This window comes from Trichechus manatus, unplaced genomic scaffold (genome assembly GCF_000243295.1).
Source record: "Trichechus manatus latirostris isolate Lorelei unplaced genomic scaffold, TriManLat1.0 scaffold00148, whole genome shotgun sequence".
NCBI lineage: Eukaryota > Metazoa > Chordata > Mammalia > Sirenia > Trichechidae > Trichechus > Trichechus manatus.
The window spans coordinates 1585566-1606533 of NW_004444084.1; the positions used below are offsets into that span (position 1 = coordinate 1585566).

The window sequence follows — 20968 nt, forward strand, 5'->3', positions numbered from 1 at the left end:
ATAGGAGAGATTTATATCAAGGAAATGGCTCATGTGGTTGTAGAGGCTATAACGTTCCAAGTCCGTGGGTCAGGATAGAGGCTTCTCCTGATTCACGTAACCGCAGGGGCTGGCGAACCCAAGATCAGCAGGTTGGAGAGCAGGGCTCTTGCTCACCTGTTGTGAAGATCGACAAATCACAAGATCGGCAGGCAAGACCAAGTAAGCTGCTAGCTCAAGTCCCAAGAACCAGAGGTCAGACGAACAGGAGGCAGCTGCAGGATCCGAAATGAGTAAAAGTCCCCGAGCCCTACCAGAATGTCTGCCCACACTCAATGCAGGCTTCACGCCCAAGGAAACTCCCTTTCAACTGACTGGCTACTCACAGCAGATACCATCATGGGTGTGATCACATATGAGATCTCAACAGGGTAGTGACCACAACATCACACGACTGACAAAACACTGGGAATCATGGCCCAGCCAAGTTGACACACTGTCACACCATCTCAGCCATGCAAAAATGGCACTCGTCAGAAAAACAGGAAACAAAAAACGCTGACAAGGTTGCGGGAAGATTGGAACCCTGCTCCACCACTGGTGGGATTGTATATTGTTTCAACCACTATGGAAAATGGTATGGCGCTCCCTCAAAAAGCTAGAAACAGAAATACCCTATGATCCAGCAATCCCACTCTTAGGTATATACCCCAGAGAACTAAAACTACTGACGAACAGATATACACACCAATGTTCATTGCAATATTATTCACAATAGCAAAAAGATGAAAACAATGTAACTGTCCATCAGCATATGAATAAACTGTGGTACACACACACAATGGGATACTATGCAGCCAGAAAGACTAATGATGGGTTCTCAAAATATACTATAATATGGATGAATCTGGAGGACATTGTGCTGAATGAAATAAGTCAATCACAAATGGACAAATACTATATGATCTCACTATCATAAAAAATGCAGAACAAAACTCAAATTTTAAAAAAGGTTAGACTTACTGGACCAGTAGAGACGAGAAGAACTCTCGACACTATAGCCCTGGGATACCCTTTAAACTTGGAACTCAAACCATTCCCAAAAGTCACCTATCAGTCAAAAGACATAGTGGCTCATAAAGTGAATAATATCAACTGTTTGAGTATTGTGCTCCTCTAAACAATCATCTAAATGAAACCAAACAGTCAACGTTTACCCTAGACCAAAGATGAGAAGGTAAAGGCAGACAAAAAACCTAGATTAATGGAAAGAAAACAACCAGAATGGAGATAATGGGAATGCTGACACATTGTGAAAAGTGTAACCAATGCCTTTGAATAATACGTACGTTGTTGTTGGGTGATGTCAGGTCTCTTCCGACTCACAGTGACTCTGTGTACAAAACAATGAAAGACTGCCAAGTCTTCTGCAATCCTCACAACCATTGCTATGTTTGAACCCATTGTTGCAGCCACTGTGTCAAGAAATCTCACTGAGGGTCTTCCTCTTTTCCACTGACTCTCTACCAAACATGATGTCCTTTTCTAGGGACTGGTTACTCCTGATAACAAGTCCAAAGTATGTGAGATAAAGTCTCACCATCATTGCTTCTAGGCAGCATTCTGACTGTACTTCTTCCAAGACAGATTTTTTCTTTCTTCTGGCATTCCATGGTATATTAAATATTATTCACCAACATCATAATTCAAGGGAATCAATTCTTCTTCGGTCTTTCTTATTTATTGCCCAGTTTTCACATGCATATGAGGTGACTGAAAATACTATGGCTTGGGTCAGGCGCACCTTAGTCCTTAAAGTGACATTTTTGCTTTTTAACCCCTTAAAGATGTCTTTTGCAGCAGATTTGCCCAACGTAATACGTTGTTTGATTTCTTGACTGCTGCTTCCTTGAGTGTTGACTGTGAATCCAAGTAAAGTGAAAACCTTGACAACTTCAATATTTTCTCTGTTTATCATGATGTTGCTTACTGGTCTAGTTGTGAGGATTTTTGTTTTCCTTGTGCTGAGGTGTAATCCATATTGAAGGCTGTCATCTTTGATCTTCATCAGTAAGTGCTTCAAGTCCTCTTCACTTTCAGCAAGCGAGGTTGTGTCATCCACATATCACAGGTTGTTAATGAGTCTTCCTCCAATCCTGATGCAACATTCTTCTTTATACAGCTTCTTGAATTTTTTGCTCATCATACAGATTGAATAAGTATGGTAAAAGGACACAGTACTGACGAACACCTCTCCTGACTTTAAACCACAAAGTATCCCCTTGTTCTGTTTGAACAACTGCCTCTTGGTCTATATACGGGTTCTGCATGAGTACAATTAAGTGTTCTGGAATGGCCATTCTTCACAATGTTATCCATAATTTGTTATGATCCACACACTCAAATGTCTTTGCATAGTCAATAAAACACAGTTAAACATCCTTCTGGTATTCTCTGCTTTCAGCCAAGATCCATCTGACATTAGCAATGATATCCGTCGTTCCATGTCCTTTTCTGAACCCGGCTTGAATTTTGTGCAGTTCCTTGTCGATGTACTGTTGCAACCGTTTTTGAATGATCTTCAAAATATTTTACTTGCATGTGATATTAATGATATTGTTCAATAATTTCCAAATTCTGTTGGATCACCCTTCTTTGCAATGGGCACAAATATGGATTTCTTCCAGTCGGTTGGCCACGTAGCTGTCTTCCAAATTTCTTGGCATAGATAAGTGAACAACTGCAGCACTGCATCCATTTGTTGAAACATCTCGGTATTCCGTCAATTCCTAGAGCCTTGTTTTTCGCCAATGCATTCAGTGTAGCTTGGTCTTCTTCCTTCAGTGTCACTGGTGCTTGATCATATGCTACCTCTTGAAATGGCTCAATGTCAACCAATTCTTTTGGTACACTGACTCTGTATACTCCTTCCATCTTCTTTTGATGCTTGGTGCATTGTTTAATATTTTCCCTGTGGAATCTTTCAATATTGCAAGTCAAGGCTTGAATTTTTTTTCAGTAATAATATGCATAACCAAACCAAACCCACTGAACTTAATTTGCCATGTAAATTTTCTCCAAAATCACAAGAAGATATTTTTTAAAAATAAAATGGTTGTTTTAGTCTCCTAAATTTGGGGGTAATACAATACTCAGCAGTGATAATCAGAACAAATGTCTGTATAGGAGCTGGTTAAGTAAAGTATGGTACAGCCTCACAATATTTTTTAGAGATTGTGGTATATTTATTGACATGAAAGTTGTACACAATATACTAATAAGTGTTTTAAAGCACAGTATGACATCTTTTTGTTTGAAACAATTTGCTAGCCTTTAAATATATTCTTCCCTCCATTAGAATATCAACTTCATAAGGCAGAGATTTTGTCTGTTTTGTCCACTGCTGTATCCCCATTGGAGGCCCGGTGACGCAGTGGTTAAGTGTTTGGCTGCAAACCAAAAGGTCAGCAATTCGAATCCACCAGCCACTCCTTGGAAACTCTATGGGGCAGTTCTACTCTGTCCTGTGGGGTCACTATGAGTCAGAATTGACTCAAAGACAACAGGTTCAGTTTTTTGGTTTGTATCTCCATTATCTAGAACAATACCTGGCACACATTCCAGCCTCAAACAAGAAGGATATACAATGAAATGTTAAACGTAGCTTTCTCAAGTGATGAGATTATGTAGGTAATTTCTTACCTTTATCTCTTTTTCAATTATGTTTTTTAACAATTATCTCTTATTTCTTAATTTATTACTCAGAATGTAATTATTTCCACTAAAAGGACTATCATATTGGAACAGTTTAAGAATATAAAATGTGCTTTAAAAACAGGTTTCTTTCAAATATACTTTAAAAATGTTATATAAAGTATTTTAAAAATATAATTCTGTGCAAGTTTTCTCAGGAAGTTATTTTTAAACCCCTAGTAAAGTAATCTATCTTATTCCCTCTCAGCTTAACGGTGACCAGCATACCTGTTTGTTTTGCAGAGCTCGTTGGAAAAGTCGGAGAAATGCGGCCAAACTAAAACGATACATGTTATTAATTTTGGACAGGTCAGCGATAATGAAGTACATCTTGCTGGCACTCTCAGCCAGAGGAAGATACGCATCCCGCTCCTGTGGATCATTGGGAAGAGGGGGGAAAAAACACATTAGTACTAGTGCTTTACTGCCACCTACAGACCACTATGTACATATCTAGCCACAGTCTTATTATTATACAACAAATGAAGATTAAGAATCATAGAATTTCTTAACTAAAAGAAAGTCTTTCCTTCTTATTGTTATGAAATTAAGAACAAGATATTTAAAATAATCTTCTATCCCTCAAATGACAGAACTAGGAATGGTTCATGGATTTGTCTTAATGAGAACCAAGGGCATTTGCCCTAGAGGTAAGAGGGTAAGACAGAATGATAAACAGTTGTGATCACAGAATGGATGATACAACTTTGCATTTCAGAAAAGAATCAATTCAGGAAATGCAAGAGGGCTTGGCAACTAGAGTATCGCTGCAGTAAAGAAAAAGTTCGAACTACGAAACTAGTGTGTGAGATTGGTGACAAGAACACTGATGGAACAAGAGGTACAGAATAAGACCTAACAGGTGTTCCCATAAAGATAATGAGGAACATAGCACTGCTGGAATCTAAGAATAGAAAGAGGCAACAATCTCATTGAAACTGTGATCAAAGCACTGGGGTTATAAATATAATATTAGTAAAATTATGTGTGACAGGGAGAGATTCAAGATGGCAGCCTAATCAGATGTACCACACCGTCCTTCTACAGCAATGACCAGAGAAACAAAGTGAAACAGATACAGATGACAACCATGGAACCCTGAGCACCAAATGAAAGGATTAGATAAAACAGCGATTAGAAAAAGAAACTGAACAACAGCAAAGAACGTGGACAGGTACGGAGTGATGGTGCTCTACCAGACGGCCCGACACAGTGGGGCCATTGTGAGACAAAGCCAGCAGCAAACCTGAGTGAAGAGCACAGGCAGACATCACAGAACTCCCAACAGGAGATAGAGAAACTGTGTTGACATACCCAGAGTGAAGCAAGACATGAACTAGAGCTAGGGAGGTTAAGTACAGGAAGAGGACAAGAGCTTCAGGCATCCAGGCATACTCAGAGAAGGGAGAGAGCCACGACCTAGAGATAAGGTGACTCTCCAGTGGTGGTATCTAACCAGCAGGACTGGTGGTGAGCGTGCAGCAACAGATGAACCCCCACCTTTTTTTTCCCTCTCTCTCCCCCTCCCTGGTCACCCAGCCTATGCCTCCGGCCAGAGAGATTACCTGTGTGACCCCCAGCCACCTACCTGGCCCCCACTGAAGAGAGCACCTGCACGCCATCCTGCTGCCTGCCCCACCCCTCCTCTGCTTAGGAAAGCACACTGCATGGTTCACCCAGCCACCTACCCTGCCCCTCCCTCTCCCAGAAGAGCACTTTTGTGATGCTCAGCCAACCACCCTGCCCCTCCCCAGCTCAGGAAAGCACAAGTGACTGGTGGTCACCCGTCCCAACCCACTTCCCGAGATAGAGCACTTGTGCGACCCCCAGTAACCCACCGCACCCCTTCCCATCAGAGAGAGCACCTGTGCACCCCCAGCTGCCCACCCTCCCCGTCACTGGAGAGAGCACCTGCACACACCCCCACAGCCTGACCCACCCCTCCCTTGCCTGGGAGAGCACCTGTACACCTTACCCAGCTGCCCACCCTGCCCCTCCCTCTCCCAAGAGGGCACCTGCATAAACTTCAGTCACCTGCCCTGCCACTCTCATCGGAGAGAATGCTTGCGCAGCCCCAACTAACTGCCCCACCCCTCCCCCACTGAGGAGAGTGCCTGTGCACCCCTGGTTGACTGCCCCCCCATCCCCCAATGGATGGAGATCCTCAGCACCACCCAGACACCCACCTTGCTCCTTGCCAGTCACCCAACCACCTGGTGAGCGACTGTGAGCATTCCCATACTGCCAAACAGCACTCTCCCAGTATACCCTCAGCCATCTTCCACATACGGTGAACAGAAACGAGGGCTCACCCTGCCCACTGTTGCCCCATCCAACTAGGGGCAGAAGTGACCGCCCCTGTGCTACCAGATGAGGGATCACTGACGCATGCCAGACCTACCCACACTGGCAAATCAAAACAAAACATAAGAAAAAAAATCATAAAGAAACAAAGCGATATCTTAATGACTCAGAGACAGCAGACAATATCAAATCATATAAAGAAACGTGACAAGATGACCCAACCAAATGACCAAAGTAAAGAGACAGAAAATCTTCCTGAAGAAGAGATAGAAACAGAACTTCCTGACAAGAAGCTCAAAACGCTTATCTATAGAGTCCTCAAAGAGATCAAGGAAAACACAGACAAAACCCCAGAAGAATTCAAGAAAACAACACAAGAACAAAATGACAAATTAAATAGATAATTAGAAATCATACAAAAACATCAACTAGAAATCCAGATGATTAACAATATCAGAAATAAATAACTCAATGGAAGGACATAGTAGAACTGAAACAATGGAAGAAAGAAAATGCAAAATAGAGGACAAATCACTTGAAACCAATTTGTTTGAGGAATAATCAGAAAAAAGAAACTAAAAAAAAAAAAACAAATGTAGAAAGCCTAAGAATTATGTGGGAAATTATGAAGAGGAATAATTTACACATGATGGGAATCCCAGAACAGGAGGAGAAAAAAAAAATCACACAGAGAATTTTTGAAGATTTGCTGGAAGAAAACTTCCTCAATAATATCAGGAGAGATGAAAGATTTTCATCCAAGAAGTTCAGTGAACCCCATACAGAACAAACCCCAAAAGAAAGTCACCAAGACCAAGACATATCATGATCAATCTTTCTAAGTTCAAAGGACAAAAAAAAAAAAAAAAATGAATTCTGAGAGCAGCTCAGGAAAAACAAAATATCACCTACAAAGGGACTCCAATAAGACTAAGCTCTGATTTTTCGTAAAAACCATGCAGGCAAGAGGGCAATAGGATGACATAAAAAACCCTGAAAGAAAAGAACTGCCAACCAAGAATCACACACCCAGCAAAAGTGTATCTTAAATATGATGGAAAAATTAGGACATTCCCAGATAAACAGAAATCAGGGAATTTGTAAAAACCAGACCATCCTTATAAGAAATATTAAAGGGAGTCCTTTGGATAGAGAACCAACAACAGCAGACAACAACCTGAGAGTAAGCCACACAACGACACTGCCAAGATGCCAACCCAAATAGAGAAATCTCAAAAGTAAAGTAAAGCTCCAGAACCAGAAACAGGGAACCAGAGATGTCAATCTGAAATCAATGACAACCTTAAAACAAAAAGGGCAATGAATGATGTAGTTAAAGAACTGTCACACAGAGAGGAAGTCAAGGCAGTATCTAAAAATAACTGACCATTTATTTTAAACATAGGATGTAACCACAAAGAAAATTAACAAACCTACCCACCAATATAAAGAAGAAAATCAAAAAGAATAAACACAAAATTGACAAAAATGAAAGAAATGAAAAGGTAATCCACAAAGAACTCAGCAAAGAAAATTAAGCAGAACAAAAAAATTGTCAACATCACACACAGAAAAAAATAACAAAATGACAGCAGTAAATTCACATCTATCGATAATCACAATGAATGTAAATGTGTTAAATGTACCAGTCAAGAGACAGAGTGGCAGAATGGAAAAAAAAAAAAAAATACGGCCCACCAATATGCTGCCTACAAGAGACACCCTTAGACACAAAGACATAAGGAGGTTAAAAATCAAAGGATGGAAACAAAAACATATCAAGCAAACAGTAATTAAAAAAGACCAGCAGTGGCAATATTAATCTCTGATGAAATAGACTTCAAATCAAACTCCATCATAAGAGAAGAGCAAGAACATTATGTAATGATTAAGGGATCAATATACCAAGAGGACATAATCATAATAAATACCTACACACCCAATGACAGAGCTCCAAAATACATAAAACAAACCCTAACAGAAATGAAAAGAGAAATACACAGTTCTACAATAATAGTAGGACACTTTTAACACACCACTTTCAATGATGAGCAGAACAACTAGAAAGAAACTCAACAAAGAGAAAGAAGATCTAAATAACACAATCAACCAACTTGACCTAATAGACTTACATAGAGCATTTCACCCAACAGCAGCGCACTACACATTCTTCTCCAGCCCACATGGATCATTCTCTAGAACAGACCATATCCTAGGCCACAAAGCAAGCCTCAATAAATTCAAAAATATCTAACTAATTCAAAAATATCAAAATAAATAATACAAAGCATCTTCTCAGATAACAATGCTATAAAATTAAAAACCAATAATAGGAAGAACAAGGAAAAAAATTAAATACTTGGAAACTGAATAATGTCATCCTTAAAAACTACTGGGTAATAGAAAAAGTTAAACATGAAATTAAAAAATTCCTAGAATCAAATGAAAATAAAAGTACAACATACCAAAACCTTTGGGACACAGCAAAACCAGTATTCAGATGCCAGTTTATAGCAATGAACACACATCTCAAAAAAGAAGAAAAGGTCAAAGTCAATACTTTAACCCTACAACTCAAACGAATAGAATGAGAAGAGCAAAGAAGCCTACAGTCACCAGAAAGAAGGAAATAATAAAGACTAGAGGAGAAATAAATGGAACAGAAAACAGAAAAAGAATTGAAACAATCAACAAGATAGGAGCTGCTTCTTTGAAAGAATCAATAATATCAACAAACCATTGGCAAAATTGACAAAGGAAAAAAAAGCAGAAGATGCAAATAACCCAAAGAAGAAATGAGATGGGCAATAGCACAACAGAACAAACTGAAAAGAAAAAAAAAAAAAAAAAAAGGATCCTAACAGAATACTATGAAAAGTTATACTCCAACAAATTTGAAAACCTAGAGGAAATGGACAAATTCCTAGAAACACACTACCTACCTAACCTAATGTAAACTGAGGTAAAAAATCTGAACAGAATAATAACAAAAGAAGAAATTCAAGTGGTCACAAAACACTACCAACAACAACAAAAAAAAGCCACAGCCCAGATGGTTTCACTGAAGAATTCTACCAAACATTCAAAGAGTTGATACCAACACTACTCTAACTATTCCAGAACACAGAAAAGGAGGGAATACTCCTGAATTCATTCTATGAAGCCAGCATAACCTTGATACCAAAGCCAGAAAGATACCACTAAAAAAGAAAATTATAGACCAATATCCCTTATAAACACTGATGCAAAAATTCTCAACAAAATTCTAGCCAAGAGAATCCAATAGCATATCAAAAATAAATAAATAACACATCATGAGCAAGTGGGATTCATACCAGGGATGCAAGGATGGTTCAACATTAGAAAACCAATCAACGTAATCCACCACATACATAAAATAAAAGAATCACATGATCATCTCAATCAACACAGAAAAGGCACCTGATAAAAGTTTAACACCCATTCCTGATAAAAATTTTCACCAAAATAGGAATAGAAGGAAAATTCCTTAACATAATTAAGGGCATATACACAAAACCAACATCCAATATTATTCTCAATGGAGGGAGACTGAAAGCATTCCCCCTGAGAATGGGAACCAGAAAAGGATGCCCTTTATCCCCACTCTTATTCAACATTGTACTGAAAGTCCTAGCTAGAGCAATAAGACAAGAAAGGAAATAAAGGGCATCCAAATTGGTAAGGAAAAAGTAAAACTATCCCTATTCACAAACGATATGATCCTATACATAGAAAATCCCAGAGAATCCACAAGAAAGCTAATAGAAGGAACTAATAGAAGGATTCAGCAAAGCGGTGGGGTATAAGATCAACACACAAAAATCAGTTAGATTCCTCTACACTAACCAAGAGAACTCTGAAAAGGAAATCAGTAAAACAAAACTATAAACAATAGCACCCTAAAGATAAAATACTTAAGAATAAACCTAACTAAGAATGTAAAAGACTTATAGAAAGAAAACTACAAAACACTACTGCAAGAAACCAAAAGAGAACTTCATAAATCAATATTACCCAAGGCAGACTACAGATACAATTCAATCCCAATCCCAACAACATTCTTTAACAAGATGGAAAAAACTAATCACCAACTTTATATGAAAAGTAAAGAGCCCCCAGATAAGTAAAACATAACTGAAAAAAAAGGACAAAGTAGGCAGACTGACACCACCTGATCTCAGAACCTACTATACACTACAGAAGTCAAAACAGCCTGGTACTGGTACAACAACAGACACATAAACCAATGGAACAGAATTGAGAACATAGAAATAAATCTGTCCACCTATGGACATCTGATCTTCAACAAATGGTCAAAGTCCATTAAATGGGGATCAGATAGTCCCTTCAACAAATGGTGCTGGAAAAACTGGATATTCATTTGCAGAAAAATGAATCAGAATCTACACCTCACCCCATACACAAAAATTAACTCAAAATGGATCAAACACACAAATGTAAAACCTAAAATTATGAAGTTTCTGAAAGAAAACACAAGGACAATGGTTAAGGGCCCTAATTTATGGCATAAATAGAATATCAAGCATAACTAAAAATGCATAAACTCCAGAAGATAAACTAGATAACTTGGACCTCCTAAAAATTAAATACTTATGCTTCTCAAAAGACTTTTCCAAGACAGTAAAAAGAACCTACCGTTGGGGAAAAAAATCTTTGGCAACGACATATCTGCTGAAGGTTTAATCTCTGAAATATATACAAAACTTCAACAACTCAACAATAAATAGACAAGCAATCCAATCACAAAATGGGCAAAGCACATGAACACACACTTCACCAAAAAAGGATACTCAAGCGGCCAACAAATACATGAAAAGATGCTTGCAATCATTATCCATCAGAGAGACGCAAATCAGAACCACCATGAGATTATCATCTCACCCCTGCAAGAATGGCACTGATCAAAAATTCATAAAACAATAAATGCTGGCAAGGTTGTGGAGAGATTGGAACTCTCATATGCTGCTGGTGGGAATGTAAAATAGTACAGCCACTATGGAAAATGATATGGTGCTTCCTTAAAAATCTAGAAATAGAAATACCATACGATCCAGCAATCCTACTCCTAGGAATATATCCTAGAGAAATAAGAGCCATCACACAAATAGACATATCTACACCCATGTTCATTGCAACATTGTTCAAAATAGCAAAAAGATGAAAACAACCGAAGTGCCTATCAACAGATGAATGGATAAACAAATTATGGTACATACACACAAAGGAATATTATACAATGATAAAGAACAATGATGAATCCATGAAACATCTCACAACATGAATGAATTTGGAAGGCATTATGCTGAGTGAAATAAGTCAATCAGAAAAGGGCAAATATGTATAAGACCACTATTATAAAAACTTAAGGTTTACACAAAGAAAGAAACAATCTTTGATGGCTAAGAGGGAAGGGAGGGGTGGGGAGGAGAAGTCACTAACTAGATAGTAGACAAGTGTTAACTTTGGTGAAGGGAAAGACAACACACAATATAGGGGAAGTCAGCACAACCTGACCAAGTCAAAGGAAGACACTTAGAGGAACACAAGAAAAAAAAAAAAGAGGCAACCACAGCAAATACTATAGCATATACAACCCTACAATAATAGTAAAAGCAAATAATAACTTACAAGCAGATACATAGGCATATACATATGCTGACTAAGGGAAGGAGGGTGTATAGGAATATGTCCATGTATGTATGTGTAGGTTAGGATATGAATATTCTTACATACATATTTGTATGTACAACATGTATATTCATACATATAATACAGCACAAAGTGGGGACCAGTCATAGAAGCTTCCTAGGCACATCCAAACACCTTGAGGGACCGAGTAACTGGGGCTGAGGGCTGGAGACCATGGTTTGTGGGGACAGCTAGGTCAACTAGCATAACACAGTTCATAAAGCAAATGTTCTACATCTTACTTTGGTGAACACTGTCTGGGGTCTTAAAAGCTTGTGAAAAGACATCTAATATACATCTATTGGTCCCATCCCATCCAGAGCAAAGGAGAATGAAGAAAACCAAAGACACAAGGAAAATATTAATCCAAAGGACTAAGGGACCACACGAAACACAGCCTCCACCAGACTGAGTTCAGAAGAACTAGATGGTACCTTGCTCCAACAGGGATCACAATAGAGGGTCCTGAAGAGAGCAAGAGAAAAATGTAGAACAAAATTCAAATTCACAAAAAAGACCAGACTTACTGGTCTGACAGAGACTGGAGAAACCCCTGAGATTATGGCCCCCAGACACCCTTCTAACTCAGAACTGAAGCCACTGCTCAACTTCACCTTTCAGCCAAAGAACAGACAGGCCTATAAAATGATAACACATGTGAGGAACATGCTTCTAAGATCAATCAAGTATATGAGACCAAATGGACACCACCTGCCCAAAAGCAAACACAAGAAGGAAGGGACAGGAAAACTGGACGAATGGAAATGGGGAATCTGGGGTAGAAAGGGGAAGAGTGCTGACGTATTGCGGGGGTTGCAACGAACGTCACAAAACAACTTGTGTACGATTTTTTAATGAGAAACTAATTTGTTCTGTAAACTTTCACCTAAAGCACAATAAAAATAAAAATAAAAAAATTACTTATGACTCAGCAACAATTGTTAAGAATGAGAAGGCACAGCAAATATGAAATCTTAATGGTAGAAAATGACAGTCACCACATCTGTAAAGTTTAGCCCTGGTAGAGAATTGATTGGATTTTGGATTGGAATGGGGCTGTAAGTCTGCTCTTGTTTCAGCTGAGTGCTTTCCCAAGTGAAACAGGTAATAATATATAAGTATAGAAGTTGAGCAAGAGCTGAAGGACACTGGAAAAAAAAACAGAAAAGTCACTGAGGGAAACGGGAAAGAATTACAGGGGATCAGTAAGGACCCAGGTTAGAGCGTGGAATTCACAGTGACATTAATCTGCTTAATTGCATGATTTTCTCCAGCAGAACTCAGTTTTTTAGAATGCAGAAGAAAAGATATGTTGTGGTGATGTAGGGTTAGAATTTTTCTAAAGGAAATATCAAAAGATTAAAGTAAAGGGGACTTTAAAGCATTTGTGAGAAAATAGTTCAGATTATCACATTCGAGGCGTCCAAGATGAGTAGGGAAGAAATATGTATTTAATGAAAAATAGCTTATAACCCTTTGAGTTATATAGTTAACTTGCCTTAACTTAAAAAAAAAAAAAAAAGGTTCCAAGTATGGCAAAGTTTTTCTCTAATGCTCATTTTCAATATGCAAGAGTACAAAACTGTAGCTCTACCTTACCTAATACTATGCCAGGCATCAGTAGAACCCAGCAGGGTACAATGACCAGCTGTCCTTGATGTCCCCCACATCTTAGCTCTCTCTCTATAAAAATAAGAATCAGACCCAAGGCCTTGGTATTTTAAACAGCTTTCTTTTTATGACCTCATCTTTCCCCTGAAGTCCTGGCTCTACATTTCTTATCCTATTAACATAAATGTTAAAGAAAACATGATACAAAATCACAAAGAAGAAAATAATTACTTGATCAAGGAAAATCTGGAGTTTGTAAGATTCTTTAAGAGAATCTTGAATAAGTGCACTGCTTGCTTTTGTCTGATTCAAAGATTCAATCAAATCCTTATTTTCCAAAATATTGCCTTGAGATGTTGCAAGTGTCTGTAGGAAAAATTAACAAAATATATGGACATTACTATACATATTAAAATAATCAGTTAAAGAAAGCCCATATTAAACTGTCATTAATTTGATGATGTTTATGGGAATTTACCTTGTTTTCAAAGAATTTCAACATTTATGGCCTTCTTATAATAAATGATTTAATAAATCATTATATGATACTCTCGTATAATCAAAGCATTGCATATGCATTAGTTTTATCAATCTAATAAAACTAAAAACAACTTTAAAACACAGATTAAATCATAATTTCATGTAGCCTGCCTACCTGATAATGCTTCTTGAAATTCTGAGCATATAATAGATACTAATTAAACACTGGTGAAACAATACAGTATGAAGACATCATTGGCTAAAAATTGCTTGTCTTAAACATTCCTCCCTAAGATCCTGTATTCCAAAAGTCATCTACTCTTTTATCTCTTTGAATTTTGACTTTGATATATATGTTGACATACCTTTGAAACAACCAAAAATAAGCTAAAGTTACTATTTAAAATTTTTTTTTTATTATTTCTGTTAGTTAAAGTAAAAAAATCAATTAAAAAAATCTTGAACGATTAAACTTTACCTCTAAAAGAGACTCTTCAAGCTTGGCTAGCTGTATTTTCTTATCTTCTTCCTGTTGTAATAGGTTTGTTTTCTGTTCCTCTAAATCAGGTTTCTCATGCTGAATGGTTAAAGCCAAAAGCTTACAAAAACAAAACAAAACAAAAAAAGCCAAGGTAATTTCAGATATCAGGTAAAAAGAAAAAGACTTTCCATTATTCCCACCAACAGGCCTTGTATTTTGACCAAATATTACAAGTATTATGATACTATGTCCCTTATTTGATTTTTTCTAGTAAAACATGAGACACCTTCACAATTATTTTTGACAAAAAGTACACAAAATGAATTGTTAAACTGATCAATAAAATTTTAAATATTATAGGAGAGCTAGAAGAAATTACATTACTTAACATGTCAATATGTAATATTTAGTTTTAATACTAGCTTAAATATATCAAACCTCTGGAAACCAGTATTTGTTTTAAATTGTAAGTATTCACATTAAGAAATAAGATGTCTTACTTAAAATACTATGTCATCAAAACCACAATGAGATATCACTTCACACTCACTAGGATGGCTATAATCAAAAAGACAAATAATAGTGTTAGCTAGGAGGTAAAGAAACTGGAACCCTCACACATTGCTGGTGAGAATGTAAAATAGAACTCTCATACATCGTTGGTGAGAATGTAAAATGTAAAATGACAACAGTTTGTCAGTTCCTCAAAATTTCACTAAAAAGCATTTAAGTGTTCATTTTAAATGGGTAAATTGAATGTTATATGAATTATTCTTAATAAAGCTGTTAAAAGAAATACTATGCCAAATTTTTACATTTGTAACTTTAAAAGAAGGAATGACATTGGCATAAAATAATTTGAGAAATCTGCTATATAAGCATGTTCATTTATTTCTTGCTAAAATAAGACCTGAAGCCCTCGCGGCGCAGTAGTTATGAGCTCAGCTGCTAACCAAAAGGTTGGCAGTTTGAATCCAACAGCCGCTCCTTGGGAACCCTATGGAACAGTTCTACTCTGTCCTATAGGGTCACTATGAGTCAGAATCGACTCAACAGCAATGGGTAGGATTTAAAGTAAGACCTAATGAGCCCCTTTCAGCAATAACTGCGGAGATCCTTTAGATAGAAAGAGCAATTCTGTGAATAAATTCTGCCAAGCTTTGAGAAATTGTTACATTATTTTATTTGTAAGCATCATCAATTCAATCAAATTATGTTTACAAAAAATACATGGTGAGTAATATGGTAGGGTGGGAAAAACATTTAAAAAAGAAAGCTTAAAAATTACAATAAGGTAAAATTCATAGTAAATATACTTGCTATCATGTAAATCAAAAGAGGAATAATCTACTATTGTTGTTATAGTAGGAGCTGCCATCTACTTGGCCCCAACACATGGCGACCTCATGCACAACAGAAAGATACAATGCCTGGTCCTGGGTCATCCCCATGATTGGTTACAGATGGGACCACTGTGATCTATACGGTTTTCACTGGCTGATTTTTGGAAATAGAATGCCAGGCCTTTCTTCCTAGTCTGTTGTAGTCTGGAGGCTCCACTGAAACCTGTTCTGCATCATAGCAACATGCAAGCCTCCAGTGACAGATGAGTGGTAGCTGCACATGAGGTACACTGGCCAGAAACAGAACCCGGATCTCCTGCATAGAAGGCAAAAATTCTACCACTGAACCACCACTGCCCCCATCTACTATTCTTAGATGGGTAGAAAACAGGATAGTATTTGAAAAATCAACTGGCATCACATCTTTAAAGAGGAAAGAAACTGAGTAGTGAAGTACATAAATAAAAAGTCTGGACATGAAAAATCATTTTGAAATTCATGCAATAATTCTAAACCATAATGAGCCATACAAAGATACACTGAACGCTAAGATGTATATGTTACAGTGGAGAAAAACACTGGATTGTGAATCAAGGATCCTAAACTAGTTGAAGAGGTCAACTACCTGCAATTTTCACAATTAAACTTCAATTTTGCAACTGAAAAATAAAGCAGTTGATCCTAATCTCTATAGTCCTCCCATCTTTCACATTAAAATTCAAAAAGTAATAAAATACAAAAATACCTAAAATTAGAGTTATATTGCAGGAAGCAGCAATTTGCCAATTTAAGAAACAAATATACAAGTCTATCATAGATGCTAAATGAAATAAGGCCCAATGTTTCACTCTAACTTGCAAGTATGTTTTCAAAGGTATCAATTTAAATGTGAAATCAGTTTAACAAAATAGTTTCCTACTTAATATATCTAATGAGTATACAAAACTACAAAAGATTTCTAAAGTAAATGATTATCCACGTATACCTGTCCTCGTAATCCACTTCTTGTTGTAGTAAAGTTAACCTCAGTGACGATGGAGGCCGCATCCGGTGGAATAAAGGGGTTTGGGTTTCTTGTTGACAAAAAAAGGCGAAATTCTTCATTGTAGTCAATAATTTTGTCACCTATTTGTACCACATAGCGTGGTCCTAATTATTTTAAAAAATGATACAATTAGTTGTCCTGAATATTCTGTATTTCGCTATATGACATTAAAAAATATAATTTTAAGTACTTTCCAAACCAAAGAAACAAACTCATTGCCGTCGAGTTGATTCTGACTCACAGCAATCCTGCAGGACATAGTAGAACTGCCCATAGGATTTCCAAGGCTATAATCTTTACAGAAGCAGACTGCCACATCTTTCTTCCGCAGAGTGGCTGGTGGGTTTGAACTGCCAACCTTTCGGATAGCAATCCAATGCTTAACCACTGCACTACCGGGGCTCCTTTCTAAGTACTTTAAATAGTTTGTATTACAGACTGTTCAATAGTAGAGTCCAAAAAAAGACAGCAAAAGTTAGGCTACCAAAGATACTATTAACCAACATGCTCTATTACTCAGCATTTACACAGGCAAGGATAAATAATATTCATTAAAATGGTCCTGGGATACCGAAGCATCAAAGAACTATCTACTTTATTCAGTATATTTAATGTTAACTATATGTTTCATATTCCAAATCTTTCTGAAATGGTTTGTTATGGATATAATCAACTCTCAATTATATATTATTATCTATTCCTCAATTTGTCATTTAAAAGGAGTTTATTGCACTAATATTTAAGATGTAACATTCAAAGACAGAATGCATAGTAAAACCTAAGATTATTAACATATTGCAGAGAATCCATTATTAACATCAAAAAGGATGTACTGGGACTAAGAGGAGCTTCAAGAGTGGTGATAAAGTTGTATATCTTGATTTGGGTGCTTATACAGGTATACTCACTTTGTGAAAATTCATCAGCTGTACATTTAAAAGATATGTACTTTTCTGAATATATATTTATATTCCAATTAATAGTTAAAATAAAAAATAAACAATTTATCCTAAGGATTAGGATGAGAAAGAGGTGACAGAGGATTATTGCTATTCATTACTATTTGATTTTATAACCCATGTATGTATTATTTTGATACATTTAAAAATATCTAAAAATAAATGTTTTCTTTTCTAAAAAAGACACCTCAATATAAGTCCTCATATCCTACTCTTACAAAATATCAGATGTTCAACTATAAGTCCAAACTGTATAGTCTTAACTTACATTGGAGTTAACCAGCAATGGAGTTAAACTTGACTATTTTTTGTCTTCTTAAAATCTGTACTGTATTTTAGAGAAGTATGGGAGCAGAATGATTAGAGTCAAGGACAAAATCTGGTCTCCTATTTCTTTCCAGGGGAAATCCCAGCTTACGTGACAATTACCTCTGGATTTAAACTTGGATCTGGCTTTTTGTTGTTGTTGTTTTGTTTTGTCAACATGTATAACAGATATGGACGTTTGGGGTGCTTGGATGTATTGATGTATTAATTGGATATATTCATTGGGAGTGGTCTTGACCACCCCAACACATTGCCTTTTCATGAGGGCACTTTGTGTCTGTTTTCTTGCTATTACCATTATCCCCTAAAGGAAATTTCCATTTCCTTAGATTCAATGGTAAGAGGAAAAAAGTCCAAGTTGGTTATGAAGCTAATTATTTCAGAAAATATAAAAACAGTTGCTCTCTGGAAACTGTCAAATATTTACCTTGAGCAACAAGATCTCTTCTCAATAATGGATAAAGAACAGGTTCTACACCATCCATCTCTTGTATGATAAGAGTTTTCCCAAAACGTACTGCCAATTCAAGAGCTGTGATAAAGTTATTATCCTAAAAGAATAAAAGGGTACACATATTAATTCATTTATTATCTCAGTATTTACAAAGGTCCTTACATATAACAAAGATATTAACATGCCTAATATGAATATTTAAAAATTTAATATGAGTGTTAATAATTTAAATTATTTGTGATTGCTTTTGCAGTTATATGTACTTTGAGGGAAATCATTTTGACTGAATAAATTATCAAATAAATTTCATAATTTAAGTATACATTTACATTAACAATACACAAGGCTTCTAATTTTCTACCATAATTTCAAATTAATACAGATGCAAATTTTCAAATTCTATATGCAATAAGTTACTCATTCAAGTGTTATTAGGAGCTACTTTGGTTATGATCAAAATCAAACACTGGATGGGGAGAAAAAAGGAAAGATGAATTCTAGTTAACTGTTCTTGATGTAATAGATTCAATCACCACGAAAAGAACCTTCAGATGTATAACCATGCAGGAATTTTGAGACTGCCTGGCTAGGGAAAGAGTAGTTTTAAATATCATCCCAGGCCTCCAATCAAAGTTAACTTTTTTTAATTTGGATTAATCATTATTAAGAACTCCTAATGCAAGTGACGTTTAATATTAATTTATATATTATATAATTTACAATTACCCATACCCATACCACAAACAAACTAGCTAAATAATAATACTCCCATTTAACAAGTGAGGAAAGTTTTAAAGAGGTAATTTTTCAAACACCTGAAGAATATCTATGAAAATTAATCACATCATACACTCCCTCTAAAAAAATTCTAACAAAAAATAATTTCCTCACCAAGGTAAATATGATAGAGAGAAGTCACTACCAAAAAGACTACGATTATATTTCACTGACCAACTTGTCAATTCTCAGGACATATCAAAGAAGTTTGTGGGTGAGTTATAGGAGTAGGAAATTAGAAGGGGAACTAAGACAAACTATAAACCAAAAAAAACCCAAACCCATTGCTGTCAAATCTATTCTGACTCATAGCGACCCTATAGGACAGAACAGAACTGCCCCATAGGGTTTCCAAGGAATGGCTGGTGGATTTGAACTGCCAACCTTTTGGTTAGCAGCTGTAGCTCTTGACCACTGTGCCACCAGGGTTCCAGACAAACTATAAATATGCTAAAAGGCCAGAAGGTTTTCCTGATTCTCCAGGTGAGGTTAGTCATAGCTCTTAACCACTGTGCCACCAGGGCCCCATACTTCCTTACTTACTTTTACTTGCCTCCTTATTTTTCTCTAACATCCCATACTCGTGCCATTAATCATAATTTAATATAAAAGCTTATTTAGTTGTCTATCTAACCTAGTAGACTTCCAGCTCCATGAGGGTAGGAACTTTGACTACTTCATTATTAAAATCCAAGGCTTAGATCAATGTCTAGCACCCAGAAGAAACCAAAAAAATATTATCCCGTTTTTACAAATTAGAAAACTGAAGCTGAGAGTTACATTTCTTTCTCCAGGTCCCACACCAGGTAAGTTACACAGCTCAGTCCTGAATCTATGCTTTCTGATTACAAACCCAGAGTTCTTTTCACTAGAAGATGTCATTTGCAGTTGATATGTAAATTATAAGTAATACATACCTGCTGATTAATAACTTCCAAACGTGAGTCTTTCAAATGTGTCTTTAACCATTCTGTAGCTTGGGAAGAAGGGTCTATAAGAAATGGGCATACACGACTCTAATTTAAAAAAAAAAAAGGAAAGGAATGTTTTGAAAAAGATTATATTCACTAAACTGGAAATAATTTCCTAAAAATTATTAATCAATTTCTGAATGAGTTTTTCTCTCAGGCTTTGGAGAACACAAGCACCAGAAGCCACATTAATAAATTTTACAGTGACCAGGAATTAAAATTAGTTAATTAAATTCAACCACAGTAAAATGAGTATAATTCTATTTACCACACAATGACACCAGAAATGTATATTAACAATATACTAAGCAAGAACATTAGTCCCATGCTGATGATATTTGTACTTCTTTTTTTTTTTTGGCTTTTAAAATAAACAATCAAGTAATTCCCTAACTTTATATATTCTTTGGTTGAATAAAATGTAGAGGCCTTACAAGGGAAGTATGGGCTAATCATAAAAAGATTGCTGAAATAATTGTCAATAGTTTATATTTTAAGGCAGAATAATTCTTCTTAATTAATGTAAGGAGATAAATTCATTACGGAATGTCCTGTACTAATTAAACTCTAAAGCAGCTAGAAAGTTAGAAACCAAAGAAAATGCCCTACACACACAGTGCCACTTAGCAGATGAAAGAAAGCGGATTCTGTGTGTGTGTACATACATATACATGATAAATTTGAAAGTTATCTAGTAATCATTGCTGCCTAGAAAATCAGATTTAAATAGCAACAGTAACTGACCTAACTTTTC

General features: G+C 36.3%; 1 protein-coding gene across 2 annotated transcripts in view; it reads right to left on the reverse strand.

The window, feature by feature from the left end:
• Positions 1–20968, reverse strand: part of DYNC2H1 (dynein cytoplasmic 2 heavy chain 1) — a 376170-nt gene that overhangs the window by 219302 nt on the left and 135900 nt on the right. For both annotated transcript variants that reach the window (XM_004385852.2, XM_004385853.2), the window contains 6 exons: positions 20161–20259; positions 18440–18563; positions 16667–16830; positions 14336–14455; positions 13609–13743; positions 3961–4104 (listed from right to left, as the gene is read on the reverse strand). In XM_004385852.2, the coding sequence (XP_004385909.1) occupies positions 3961–4104; positions 13609–13743; positions 14336–14455; positions 16667–16830; positions 18440–18563; positions 20161–20259 (786 nt within the window). The remainder of the gene's footprint in view (positions 1–3960; positions 4105–13608; positions 13744–14335; positions 14456–16666; positions 16831–18439; positions 18564–20160; positions 20260–20968) is intronic.